General features: G+C 41.4%; 1 protein-coding gene across 3 annotated transcripts in view; it reads left to right on the forward strand.

Moving 5' to 3' along the window:
* Positions 1-15,165, forward strand: part of TMEM245 (transmembrane protein 245) — a 198,941-nt gene that overhangs the window by 68,283 nt on the left and 115,493 nt on the right. For all 3 annotated transcript variants that reach the window (XM_077491921.1, XM_077491919.1, XM_077491920.1), the window contains exon 6: positions 12,942-13,111. In XM_077491921.1, coding sequence (XP_077348047.1) covers positions 12,942-13,111 — 170 coding nt within the window. The remainder of the gene's footprint in view (positions 1-12,941; positions 13,112-15,165) is intronic.

Here is a 15,165-nt window from a genome sequence, read left to right on the forward strand (position 1 = left end):
TCTGTGCTGGGAACAATCCTATTTAATTTGTTCATAAACGACCTGGAGGATGGGGTAAACAGTTCAATGTCTGTATTTGCGGACAATACTAAGCTAAGCAGGGCAATAACTTCTTCACAGGAAGGGGAAACCTTGCAGAAACATCTGAAAAAATGAATGGGGTGGACAACTACGTGGCAAATGAGGTTTAATGTTAGAAAAATGTAAAATAATGCATTTGAGTGGCAAAGATATGAATGCAATCTACTCACTAGGGGGAGAACCTCTGGGGGAATCTAGGATGGAAAAGGACCTGGGGGTCCTAGTAGTTGATATTCTCAGCAATGGCATGTAATGCCAAGCTGCTGCTAACAAAGCAAACAGAATATTGGCATGCATTAAAAAGGGGATAAACTCCAGAGATAAAACGTTAATTCTCCCACTCTACAAGACTGGTCTGGCCACACCTAGAATATGCTGTCCAGTTCTGGGCACCAGTCCTCAGGAAGGATATACTGGAAATGGAGCGGGTACAAAGAAGGCCAACAAAGCTAATAAAGGGTCTGGAGGATATTAATTATGAGGAAAGGTTGTGAGCACTGAACTTATTCTCTCTGGAGAAGAGACGCTTGAGAGGGGATATGATTTTAATATACAAATACCATACTGGTGACCCCACAATAGGCATAAAACTTTTTCAAAGAAGGGAGTTTAACAAGACTCGTGGCCACTGATTAAAATGAGAAGAAAAGAGGTTTAACCTTAAACTACATAGAGGGTTCTTTACTGTAAGAGCAGCAAGTATGTGGAATTCCCTTCCACAGGCACTGGTCTCAGCGGGAGCATAGATAGTTTCAAGAAACTGTTAGATAAGCACCTGAATGACCACCACTTACAGGGATATATAATGTTATACTAACATAATCACACACATAGGTTCAACTTGTGTCTTTTTGCAACCTCACCTATGTAATTATATTACCAAAAGTATTGGGGCACATGAAATTTAATGATATCCTAGTCGTAGTCCATTGGGTTCAATATTGAGTTGGCCCACCCTTTGCAGCTATAACAGCTTCAAGTCTTCTGAGAATGCTGTCCACAAGGTTTAGGAAAGTGTCTGTAGGAATGTTTGACCATTCTTCCAGAAGCACATTCGTGAGGTTAGGGACTGATGTGGACGAGAAGCCCTGGCTCTCAGTCTCCACTCTAATTCATCCCAAAGGTGTTCTATCAGGTTGAGGTCATGACTCTGTGCAGGCCAGTCAAGTTCCTCCACCTCAAACTCACTCATTGATGTCTTTATCGACCTTGCTTTTTGCACTGGTGTGCAGTCATGTTGGAACATGAAGGAGCCATCCCCAAACTGTTCCCACATAGTTGGGAGCATGAAATTGTCCAAAATGTCTTGGTATGCTGACATCTTATGAGTTCCCTTCACTGGAACTAAGGGGCCAAGCCCAACCCCTCACCATAATCCCTCCTCCGCCAAATGATTTAGACCACTGAACAAAGCAAGGTCCATAAAGACATGAATGAGCAAGTTCGGCGTGGGGGAACTTGACTGGCCTGCACAGAGTTCTGACCCCAACCTGATGGAACACCTTTGAGATGAATTAGAGTGGAGACTGCATGCCGGGCCTTTTTGTTCACATCAGTACCTGACCTCACAAATGCGCTTTTGGAAGAATGACGAAACCTTCCCATAGACACACCCCTAAACCTCATGGACAGACTTCCCTGAAGAGTTGAAGCTTTGAAGCTGTTATAGCTGCAAAGGGTGGGCCAGCTCAACATTGAACCTGACAGAAATTATATTTGGTCACTAAGCACTGTAATGGGAAAAATTAAAAATAAAGTGTATTTTTTTCTGTCATTAATTTTTTTTTAAATTTTACATATAACAAAATACAAACAATGCCTGACAGCGTAGAAATACAAGGTGACAGTTACAGGTAATACAATTAGGGTGATAATTGTAATTAAACAAGAGAATACAACACGTATGGATCATAATATAGTGTATAGTTAGCCCACTAAGCCCAAATTTTCCATGAGTTTATGAAAGGGTGGAAGTTTATCATGTCTGAAGGCTAACATTTTTCATAATTATAAAGTGCATTTTGAGTATTTCAGAAATTTCCGAGGATTTAGGAGAGAGGTTGGTTTCCAGTGTCTGGTGATGGTGGTTCTGGCTGACTACAGAATTTAGTTGGGAAATCCTCTATTCCAGAGTTTAGAATTGACAAAACTGACTGGGGAGGCGTCATTATGCCTGCGACTTTGGAGATAATTAAAAATATTTTTCTCCAGAAGCTGCTGATGTTTTTACATTGACAGAATATATACAGTGCCTTGAAAAAGTATTCATATCATACCCCTTGACATTTTCCATATTTTGTCATGTTACAACCAAAAACGTAAATGTATTTTATTGGGATTTTATGTGATAGACCTACATAATGTGGCACATAATTGTAAAGTGGAAGGAAAATGATAAATGGTTTTCAAATTTTTTACGAATAAATATCTGAAAAGTGTGGCATGCATTTGTATTCAACCCCCTTTTACTCCGGTAACCCCAATTAAAATCTCCTGGAACCAATTGCCTTCAGAAGTCACCTTATTAGTAAATAGAGTCCACCTGTGTGTAATTTAATCTCACTATGAATGCAGCTATTCTGCGAAGCCCTCAGAGGTTTCTTAGAGAACCTTAATGAACAAACAGCATCATGAAGGCCAAGGAACACATCAGACAGAGCAGGGATAAAGTTGTGGAGAAGTTTAAAGCAGGGTTATGTTTTAAAAAACATCCCAAACTTTGAACATCTCACGGAGCACTGTTCAATACATCATCTGAAAATGGAAAGAGTATGGCACAACTGAAAACCTACCAAGTCTTAGCTGTCCACCTAAACTGACAGGCTGGGCAAGAGAGCATTAATCAGAGAAGTAGCCAAGAGGCACATGGTAATTCTGGAGGACCTGCAGAGATCCATAGCTCAGATGGGAGAATCTGTCCATAGGACAACTATTAGTTGTGCACTCCACAAATCTGGCCTTTATGGGAAGAGTGGCAAAAAGAAAGCCATAAGAAGTCCCTTTTGCAGTTTGTGAGAAGCCATTTGGAAGAAGGTGCTCTGGTCAGATGAGACCAAAATGTGACTTTTTGGCCTAAAAGCAGAACGCTGTGTGGTGGAAAACTAACACACTACATCAACCTGAACACACCATCCCCACTGTGAAACATGGTGTTGGCAGCATCATGTTGTGAGGATGCTTTACTTCAGCAGGGACAGGGAAGCTGGTTAGTTGATGGGAAGATGGATGGAGCCAAATACTTAGCAAACTCAGAAGAAAACCTGTTAGTCTGAAAAAGACTTGAGACTGGGGAGGAGGTTCACCTTCCAGCAGGACAACAACCCTAAACCTACAGCCAAAGCTACAATGGAATGGTTTAGATCAAAGCATATTCATGTGTTAGAATGGCTCAGTCAAATCCAGACTTAAAGTGGATATAAACTCACCCTCATCCTTTCTAACGTCTGCCATAGTGATTATCTATAAGGATATACATGCCTCCTGCATGTATCCTTACCTGTCAAATGTCTCCCCTCTGTCTTTTATGAGTCCCGAAAAAAAAAGCAGATTCTGTGGGTGGTTCTGTTGTCCGGAGCTCGGTGGGTGGAGTCGCGATGTCAGTAGACTCCCCGCCCAACTCTACACTCCCCTTGTCAACATGGATTTTCTCCTGTGTATTTCTTACACTGAACTTCTGCTATGATCAATAACATCCAGTCAAAACCCAGAAAAGTCACCACATGACTTCAGCATGTCCAATCATGCTGAGGTGTGGAGCAGCCAATCCTGGGAAAGCTGGAGAAGAAAGGAGGAGGGGATCTGAAGTACACAGAATGTCTCTCTCAGGCTCATGCATGAGATATGCATGAGTTTGTCACTCACAGCAAGTTCATTTTTATCTCACGGAAAAAAGATGAGGACTGCTCGGAGCTGGATTAACTCTTTGTGGCAAGTCTGGGCACGGATAACATGAAATCCTATACTGTACAAGGTGCAAGTCTTAATTAAAAAAAAAAAATAATTGGTTTACATCCACTTTAAATCCTAATGAGAATCTGTGGCAAGACTTGAAAATTGCTGTTCACAGGTGCTCTCCATCCAATCTGACATAGCTCAAGCTATTTTGCAAAGAATGATGGGCAAAAATGTCACTCTAGATGTGCAAAGCTGGTAGAGTCATACCCAAAAAGACTTGTAGCGGTAATTGCAGCGATAGGTGGTTCTACAAAGTATTGACTCGGGCTGAATACAAATGCGCACACCACACTTTTCAGATATTTTGTTTGTGAAAAATTTTGAAAACAATTTTATCGTTTTCCTTCCACTTCACCATTATGTGCCACTTTGTGTTGGTTTAGCACATAAAATACAAAAAAAATAATACATTTATGTTTTTGGTTGTAACATGACAAAATGTGAAACATTTCAATGGGTATAAATACTTTTTCAAGGCACTGTATGTCTCAATTTACCAATGGAGCCACATCCTATTCAAAATGTAGGATACTGTTAATGGTAGAAATTAGGAAAGTTGATATGAGGTTAGATACCATAGTTGGGTACCTTTTTTGTATTTACTTTTTTGTTGGTTCCCAATGCTCAAAGTATATCAGAATGTAAAAACAGAATAATATATAACGGTTCAATAGGATTGCGTGTATCCTGCAAAAGCAGTGATAGACACATATCTAGAGTAAGAACTGAGAAGCATAGATGGTAAGGGCGTCTTTATCTCCTACCACATCACAGTAAGAGAGAGAGATGCGCAGTAAGTTAGCGGATTCAAAACAGTGGTAATTTACCAAACTATTTTAAACTAAAAGAAACATAAACTGATAGTTGGCCTGGGGAGGTTTCTCATAGTCAAGTGAGCAAATAAGAGAGTATATGGCTCAGAATTAATCACCTGGTGAATGGGCATCTTTAAAAGGATGGGTGTGGTCAGCATCTCACCAGGGTGTGATGGATCATTGCCCAGGGTGAGAGAAGGGTCTGGTAGTTTGAGTTTGCCTAGAGTATTGTTGAGGTGTTCCTTGGCATGCCAGGCTGAAAACTGAAAGATGGTCATGAGATGTTTAATTTCAGACAAGGAGAAGGAATGTTCAGTAACGGTTATCCAACGGGTGAAAAAGCATTTGGTGGGTTCCAAGTTCTGTAGTATGGCATCCAATTTTTCCAGATAATTCCTTCTTAACCATAGCAAGTGATGATCCCTGTGGACATGTCCAGGTCTGTCCATGTGGTCAAGGACGGCGGTTGTATTCTAGTCAAAGAGGCATTATCAGGAGGCGATGAGTAAGCAGAGTATGGAATCCTTGGGTAATCTCAGGTTGGTGATTCCAAAGTTGTAGTGAGTAACTTGATCCCAAAACTCCTGAATCACATTGCATAACCAGAATCGATGGAGAAGGGTCGGTCTGCTACTCCCACACCAGGGACAAACAGCTAGCAGGGGATTGGATGGGTCCATCAAGGCAGGGATCAATGCCCTGTGTATGAGCTTGAATCATGTTTCTCGCCATTGTTCATTAACAGTGACTTTACATATTCATTTGTATCCCTCTAGGAGTAATGCAGTGTTATACAATTCTGGGATATCCTTAGACCAGCCTTTGAGTAGGGATGGGCCCCTGGAGGTGGTGGTATGTTGCAGCAGCTGGAAATACAGTGATGATATGGAGTAGTTTTTTTTTTTGTTGTAACACTCTGTCAACAACTGGATGTGCCAGACTAGACCTCCCTGTGCCCAGTTGAATTTTGATGAAATCCCCCAGTTGGTAGTAGTGGAAGAGAGGATGAGAGGGTAGATGGTATATCTGGGATATCTCCTGAAAGGATCGGAGGTTACGGGGTGCCAAGGCGGAGAATGGGAGCAGCTCAAGGCCTCCTTGTCCAATCCAGGGGGGAACATGGGATTACCTTGTATAGGTAAGTGGTTAGAAATGGTTGAGGGGGCGCCTATAAGCCTACAGACCTCCCACCATGCTATCACAGTGTCCCTAAATAGAGAGTTATTCCTCAATTGAGAGGGTAGAGCCTGTAGTGGAGAGTGGACCCATGTTGCCTCTAGGGTGTAATTAGAGTAAGAGGACCTATGTAGCAACCAGTCTATGCCCTGTCTAAGAAGACAAGATAAATTGGTCAAGCGGAGATTCGGTAGCCCTACCCCCCTTCGTGTTTTGGAAGGTGCAGCTTATAACTGCCAATATGAGGCCATTTAGATCACCATAAAAAAGCCGATAGGACCTTGGTGAGGTTTTGGATATCTTTGTTTGAACAGTAATGGCGATGTTTGCATAGGGTAGAGCAACTTAGCAAAAGATACCATTTTGTAGAGGTGGCATCTTCCGAAAAATGAAAATGGGAAGAGACATGCATGCTTCCAGTTCACAGGTGATTTTTTCAAAAATCAGGGAGCAATTAAGGTGATAGAGATGATAGGTCAAGTCCTATTTTAATACCTAAATAGGTGATGTAATGCGCAGCTACATGTAGTGATGAGGAGGGGGCCCAAATTTGAGTGCGCTTAGAATTCTGTGGAATTACCTCACTTTTGGTAAGATTAATACGCAAGCCTGAGCATTGCCTAAAAGTGGAAAAAAGATCCTGGTCAGAGGATCCCGAAGATGAAAATATCAGAATGTCATTGGCAAAGAAGTGGCGCGTAATTTAGTGTCACCTATCTGTATGCCTGTAAGAAGCGAGTGGTTATTATTGAGCAGTCTGGAAAGGGGCTCTATGGCCAGGTTAAAGAGCAATGGGGAGAGGGGACACCCTTGGCGTGTTCCCTTTGTCAGACGTATGGGAGCTGAAATAGATCCTGATGTATCTAGACATGCAATGGGTGCAAAGTACATTGATTGTATGAAATTCACCACTGGGCCCAGGAACCCAAATTTTCTTAATACCAGAAATAACCACTGGAAATTTATATTATCAAAAGCTTTTTCCTTGTTGAGTAATAGAATGGCTGTGTCATTGTCCGGGTGTAGTCTGGCATGTTCTAGGGCGAGAATGACCTTGCGGATACGGAGAACAGCTGATCTGCCCGTAACAAACCCTGCTTACACTGGATGTAAGAGGAGGGTAGTGATACTAGCCTACATTTATGGGAGATATTGGGTAATAGGAGCCGGGAGAGTCAGATTCTTTCCTTTCTTTGCTAGGAGTTTCATAAATGCCATTGAGCCTGTAGGAAGATAGGGACCCCATCCCAAATCCCATTAAAAACACACAGAGTATGGGGTACATAGTTTTGGGTAACTTTGTAGAATTCTGCAGAGTATCCATTGGGAACAGGTGCTTTGTTATGTGTTCGATTTTTAATTCGTTGAAAGGATTTCGTCTATTGAGATAGGGGCATTTAGCATTTCCATCTGGGAGTCAGATAATGCAGGTAGTTTTAGGGAGGCGATAAGTGATTCAGCCTTGTCTAAATCTATGGGATCCTCAGGGAATACAGTTGGTAAAATTTGGTCAGGGGAGAGGCTATTTCTGGTTGAGAAGTGGTAAGGGTCGAATTAGCGTCTTTCAGTGCCATGATATATGTGTTGGTGTGTAGGGCCCTTGACAGAGATTGGCAAGCAGCTTAATGGCCTTGTTGCCAAATTTGTGAAACCGCAGAGAACAATAGGCAGCTTTAACCCTTTAAAACAAAACAATATAAAGTTGGCGCACAAATGACTGGACTCTTTAAGAGCGCTTGGCTATCTCGTGGGATGTTCGTTTATTTAAATAAATGTCCTGTAGATGGTCTCAATGTGCGGCTGTTAACCCATTATGGACTTGGCAAAAAATGGATGCAGCAGAAAAAACGATCAAAAACAGCGCATCAAAGGGACTAGTAGATTGATGTGAAAAAGACTTTAAAATGTCATTTATTAAATGTAAACAATGAACACAGACATCTGATCCCTGCAGGATCTAAAACACATAAAAAACACCAATCATAAAACGGACAGATGTTTGATAATGAAAAGCTCCTCAGATCTCTCAATTATAACTTTGGAAAGGTGAAAACCAAAGACCAATGTGCACAGCTATCGAATGCCTAATGAATGCAATCAATCATCTGAAAGAACCCAGAGCGTTGTATGAAAAGTCAGTGTAAACGAATGGAACAACGTTCCTAGGGACACTCACTTCATAGGTGTTCAATGGGCTGCAGAGCTGATGAGTCCAGTCTGATGACCGAGGGGGAGGTGTTTATTTCAGCTTTGACAAAGCGCAGGAGCGCGAAACATGTAAGCAGGAGAGTCGGCATAGCAACCTTCCCCTTCACAGCCTTCCACGTGACAAGCCTTTCATGTGATCCACAGCCGCTCGGACAAGCGGCGCTGCAAGCAGTGCAGCGTTCTCTAAGCTGCCTATGTGTACAGCTGATATCATCTGGTGACTAAGCTTGATCCTTACCACCCAGCGTGCAGCATTACACCTCTGCCTCCAAGCCGAACGCTTCAGATGGAGCTGAAATAAACACCTCCCCCTCGGTCATCAGACTGGACTCATCAGCTCTGCAGCCCATTGAACACCTATGAAGTGAGTGTCCCTAGGAACGTTGTTCCATTCGTTTACACTGACTTTTCATACAACGCTCTGGGTTCTTTCAGATGATTGATTGCATTCATTAGGCATTCGATAGCTGTGCACATTGGTCTTTGGTTTTCACCTTTCCAAAGTTATAATTGAGAGATCTGAGGAGCTTTTCATTATCAAACATCTGTCCGTTTTATGATTGGTGTTTTTTATGTGTTTTAGATCCTGCAGGGATCAGATGTCTGTGTTCATTGTTTACATTTAATAAATTACATTTTAAAGTCTTTTTCACATCAATCTACTAGTCCCTTTGATGCGCTGTTTTTGATAGTTTTTTCAGCTTTAACCCTTTCCCTTTGCTCTGCCCATAGTTCAGAGCGGCATTTAGCATTTAACCGAGCCTGTCTAGTCTCAGAGGAGCGATGTAAGCTTACGTCGGCTTGGGCTTTTCGGAGGGCATTGTTCGCTTGACAATATTGTTCCAATGAATTATTTTTGAATCTCGTTGTGTAAGAAATGATGGTGCCTCGCAGGACAGCCTTGCCCATCTCCCAAGACAAGTTGGGGGTCAGAGGTGTGCTCACTGTTAGTAAGAACATAATCGTTCCAGGCATCAGAGATTATATGCCAACAATCCTCATCTGCTAGATATGGCAGAAACCACCATAGAGAATGCGTGGCGAATGGCTGAAAATCATCAAGGTTATTACAATGAGACTATGGTCTGAGATGGCTATTGCTGAGATCTCTGAATCCTGTATCGCTGGTAGCATTGTGGGTGAACAGAAGTAGTAATCAATCCTTGATAGGGTGTCATGTGGGGGTGAATAAAAAGTGAAATCTCTATCAGTGGGATGGGATAAGTGCCACACATCAGCCACGTGTAAGAGTGATATGGTGTTTGCTAGCAGTGTAGTGGCCTTCTGTTTAGGGGGGAGAGTTGATCTGTGTATCAGGCGTAGAGAAGATTTATCTTCCTCTACATTCATAACAGTATTGAAGTCAATGCCGAGTATATGCAAAAGTTTGGGTGAACGTAACACCCACAATGAGAGGTCCCGGAAAAAGGCATTACCAGGTGAGTTGACCATGTTGGACGCAATGGTTAAATGGATTGTCAATTTGTGGTCCTCCTGGTCTCTGTCTACCGAGCGGATAGAGTATGACAACCTCTTGTGAAAAAGGATAATCACTCACACTTTACATCCTACTGCTGGGGAACCAAAGATCTCACCCACCCAAAGTTTCTTAAGGTGATAATCACTTTCAGTCAAATGGGTCTCTTGGAGAAGGGCTATATCTACCCTTAAATGTTTTAATCGCCTGAGGATTTTCATCTGTTTGTGTGGTGACCGTAGTCCCTTGATGTTCCATGAGATGACCCTCATCTTGGGATCGGATTAAAGCAGGCTTGTCAAGGGGTAGCGCCCCCAAACAAGTGGGAAGGCAGGGAGAGGAGTGAGAACTATCCCCTATACTAGCAATCAGTATCTCCCCGTACTATGAAAGGGATATAATTTAAAGGGGAAACCCCCCCTACACCATTTGTATGAATACCATGAGATAGTGGGTTATGACAATCACAATGCAACGGTCAAGTTAGGCTCGAGCGATTGAGATAGCAAAGACAAAAAGAAAAAAACTGTAAAATAACAACCCCATCTAAATCTTGGCAGGGAAGCTAGCCACTGCTGACAAGAATGACAACAAGTCATGCATAATATAATACAGGGCTCTCTAGCCAGGGAGCCTGCGGAGAGAAGAAAACCTGTACAATGTTACTTATCAGAATGCCAAATCAATGGCTAGCACGCTCCACGGGAGCCCAGAAGTGTCAGTCCTGCAACAGTCAGCGGATTCCTGAGCGGGCAGAGCTAGAGCTGTAACTCCCACACTTGGATGTATATTTTGTTGGGCTGGTCTGGTGCTTGGCTGCATGGGAGGTAGGAGATGGCGTATTAGCCATGCAATTTGTGTAGGCTGAATCCTTTGCCAGCATAGAATCTATGTATTTGTGCGCTCCCATAGGAGATGTGAAAGGAAAGCTGATCCACTTGGGGAGATTGAAGGTGCAGGGTGGCCGGATATGGCAATTAAAATTTTAGTTGTGGTTCAATATATACTGCGCTGTGGCGATAAAACTTTATCAAGCCGCCAACACAGCTTCTAGACAAGAAAGCGTGAAATAACAAAAGAAAAGTAAATGTGTAGCGCTATGATAAAGAGATAAATTATACGGATTACCATATAAAACATTCAAGCAAGAAAAAGCATATTCCTTGATATTAGACATAAGGACCGAAACCATATTTTGAAAATAAACTAAACATTAGAATATATATATATATAATGTGAAGATATACACATAAAAAAGGATCATTAACAAACGATCAAAAAGAAGTGCTAGTGCCAAAACAAGTCCCAAAAATAAAATAAAATGTCCAATGGTGAGTTTGTAGAGAGATCAATTTTCCCAAAAGCTGCTTTCAGATTAAAATGCGTGCTCTTCTAACATGCAACACCGCCACCACCGTGGGAATAGAGGAGGCTTACCAGAAGACTTGGACTTGGTAAGACATGTCTACCAAGTCTTATGGGCTTTGTATATGGGATCTATCCGGTATGTATGGATATTCCTTGGACTCAGCTTGTGCAACTGCATCAAAGTAGGTAATGAATCATTATTATCCGATGTAAGGTGGAGCGATAGTCTCGTACATAGAACCAAGGAAGGGAAACTCAAAAATAACGTAATACCGTCACAAATTTTTTTTAATAATTAAAAGTAAAGAACTCACATGTTGGTATAAAAAAAACGACATATACATGAGTGTAGAAATAGCGGTGTCTGCAGAGGAATCCACCCGACGCGTTTCAACTAAGGAGTCGTCATCTGGGATGATTCGTTCATAACATGTTGCATCCTGAATATGGGTTTAACCTGTTATGAAAGGTGTACTTATCTTTTTAAGTAATGCACAGAGTGCCTCCTAAGCAAAAATCCCCCCCCCCCTTCTGAAACAACCCACTTGTCCCATCCACCCCCACCCCCCATGACAAAACCACCTTTAGCACAATCTTCCCCCTTCTTTCCTTAATTTGTATTCTCTAGATTAAGGCATTGCATCTGCTGGGGAGTACCCCAGATTCCAACGCCATGACTGCCTAGGTTTTTTTTATTCTACATTTAACTTTTATACTTTAGTTTATAGAATTCACGGGCAACAAATGGGTGATCATGACAATACATGATTAATAAAAAGGCAATAGTGTTAGCGCACTGTCATAAAGAGGAGACCTATTCCTCCTTCCTCCCCCGGACACACACCCACAGCCAGTTAGATAAACAGACAAATTGTTGACAGGCAGCTTATGCATCAAATCTGGTGACACTTTTTTTGCAGGAATATTCCGCTAAAATCGAGGATTGTCAGATGAATGGGCTGCAAAATTGCACCACATGGGAACACACAGGAATTGCACAGGAACGCATTGCTGTGTGGTTTAGGTGTGAAACGGCGCTTAAAGTGGTTGTAAAGGCAGATTTTTTTTTTACCTTAAGGCGTTCTCTGCATTAAAGCAAGAAACCGTCTGTGTTCAGCTCCCCCTATCCCCCCTAAACACTTATCTGAGCCTGATATTGATCCAGGGTTGTGCCTGAGAACATCAGCTCTTTCCTCTTGGCCTCCCTACTGATCATTAAGGCAGCAGTGGGAGCCACTGGCTGCCAACAAATGAGGCAGAAGAACCCAGGACTAGGAGGTGCCACATTGATCTGTGCAGTGGTGGTTTCTGCTCCTTTATGCAAATATAATTCAAACCAACCCCTATTACTTATGCAAGTTTAGGAATAGGAGCAAATTGAGGTACTACGAGGAATTCTGAAAAGCCGAGTTGTTCAGCTTGTAGAGCTGAAGCCAAAACATATTAGGTCATGAATTGTGCCCAAACAGCAGCTGAGAGATCTGGAAAAGCCACAAGATACATAGCTTTGCTAGTGTGATGCATGCAGAAATAGCCCACTAGATCGCACTAAGTAGCATAGGAAATGCCTATAATTAGCACCATCTAGTGGCAAATGCAGTGATATTATTTTTTTTAAACAATGGAATATGTTCTAATATTCAAATAACATTTTTATTGTTGCCCCATTTGCTCAGAGCAAATGATCATGCACTTTCACTGGGCGAATTGCTATGCAAATATTTTATAAATATGTCCCTTTGACTAAAGTACCATGTAATTAGATGTATCACATATTTCCAATGCAAATGTACGAAATTATACTGTACTTTATTTTCAGCTATTCAAGATTTTTACGAAGTCCCTTTCTTTTTTTTAATTAGTTTTTGCAGTTAAAAAGTTGGTGATACGTTTTGGAGTTGTAGATTTTTTGGCGGATCATTTAGGATCTTGGTGGAATAAAATAGAAAACTTTTTGAAAGAACGACAAGACGCATTGGCACCTGGACCCATTCGAGGACTGGGAAGGTTTATCCTAAAAGTTGACAGCAAGGTATTTGATGTATCTTTACTTTTTTTTTTTTGTAGGGAAACAGATTGATAATTCCAGGTTTGTGTTTGTTTTTTTGGTGAACAGTAGTGTAAAACCGGTATTCTCTTATTGTTCCCAAGGCACTGATAGAAGTGTGTGTTTTTTTTTTTTTTTTTTTTAACACTTGCACATTGTTTAATGAAATTTATGCTTGGTTTGAGAATATTCACAGAAGAAAGTCTAATGGGCACATATATGAGCTCCTTTTTTCTGTCTTCTGTCAGAAAAAACACAACCATATGTGCATTTTTCATGAAGCATGAGGTGTTGCTACAGCTGTGGGTGGGAAAACAGAATGCACAATATATGCATATATTTTTTAATATTTTATTTAACCATTAAAATAAAAAGTATTTCTAAGCTAATACATATAAAAACATGCATAGAACTACTTAGTAATGTTCCATTCATTTCAGTTTCTAGTTTTTCACATTCTGAGGTGTCTGAAATGAACACAGCCCACAGTAGCTATCAAATTTCATTTTTCTCTTCAGCAGCTAGAACATAATATTTTTTTGGTAAAGTCCAGCAGTTCACATTTTGTGAAGTGTCTGAAATGATTACTGTGTGACAGCCTACAGTAGCCATCAGATTTAGTTTTTTTTCTCCAGCTGGTTGCAGTCAGGCAATATGCACGAGTATTATTAGGACGCCTAACCCTGAGACATGTTGTCAAGATGTAGCAGACATAGCTGTGCAAGCACCTTGATTGTTCTGATTACCTGAGATCGATTACAGCTGTCATTAAATATGAAAGTTGCAGTAATAAAAATATGCCATGCTAACTTGTAATATTTAACCCCTTCCTGATTGTTAAACGCCTGTATACGTCCTTGGAAAATGGTGCTGATATCTCGATCTTAATGGCTGCTGTAGCCACAATCACCCTGAACACACTATCCCCACCGTGAAACATGGTGGTGGCAGCATCATGACGTGGAGATGCCTTTATTCAGCAGGGAAAGGGAGCTAGTGGAGTTGATGGGGAGATGGATGGAGCCAAATACAGGGCAGCCTTGGAAGAAAACCTGTTAGTCTGCAAAAGACTTGAGACTGGGGTGGAGGTTCACCTTCCAGCAGGACAACTGCCCTAAAGATACAGCCAGAGCTACAATGGAATGGCTTAGATCAGTGTTTCTCAACTCCAGTCCTCAAGTCGCCCCAACGGGTCATGTTTTCAGGATTTCCATTATTTTGCACAGGTTATTTGATCAGTTTTACTGCCTTAGTAATTACCACAGCCGTTTCATCTAAAGGGAAATCCTGAAAACATGACCTGCTGGGGCTCCTTGAGGACTGGAGTTGAGAAACACTGGCTTAGATCAAAGCATATTCATTTGTTAGAATGGCCCAGTCAAAGTCCACACCTAAATCCAATTGAGAATCTGTGGCAAGACTTGAAAATTGGTGTACACAGACGGTCTCAAGCTTTTTTTCAAAGAAAATAAAGAAAGAATGGGCAAAAATTTCACTCTCTAGATTTGCAGAGCTGGTAGAGACATACCCAAAAAGACTTGCAGCTCTAATTGCAATGAAAGGTGGTTCTACAAAGTATTGACTCGGGGATGGAGTACAAATGCATGCCACACTTTTCAGATTTATTTGTAAAGAAACGTGAAAATCATTCATCAGTTTCCTTCCACTTCGCAATTCTGTGCCACTTTGTGTTGGTCTATCACATAAAATCCCAATAAAATAGTAAAATTTTTGGTTGTAACTTGACATAGCATGGTAAATTTCACGGGGTATGAATACTTTTTCAAGGCACTATATGTTTGTCCCATTTGAAGCCATTTACTGTTGACTGGCTCACTACCTCTGCTGAAAGTTTATTCCAAGCATCAACTACCCTTTCAGTAAAATAATACTTTCTAAAATTAGTTTTGAACTTTCCTCCAGTTAGTTTGAGGTCATGTCCCTGTGTTCTTGATTTTTGTTTCATATTGAGAAAACTGCCGCCCTGAACCCTATTCACCCCCTTGGGGTTTTAATCATGTCTTGGCTTTCTCTTCTTT

This window comes from Lithobates pipiens, unplaced genomic scaffold (assembly GCF_037356315.1).
Source record: "Lithobates pipiens isolate NorthernLeopardFrog02 unplaced genomic scaffold, aLitPip1_a1.2 Scaffold_19, whole genome shotgun sequence".
Lineage (NCBI taxonomy): Eukaryota > Metazoa > Chordata > Amphibia > Anura > Ranidae > Lithobates > Lithobates pipiens.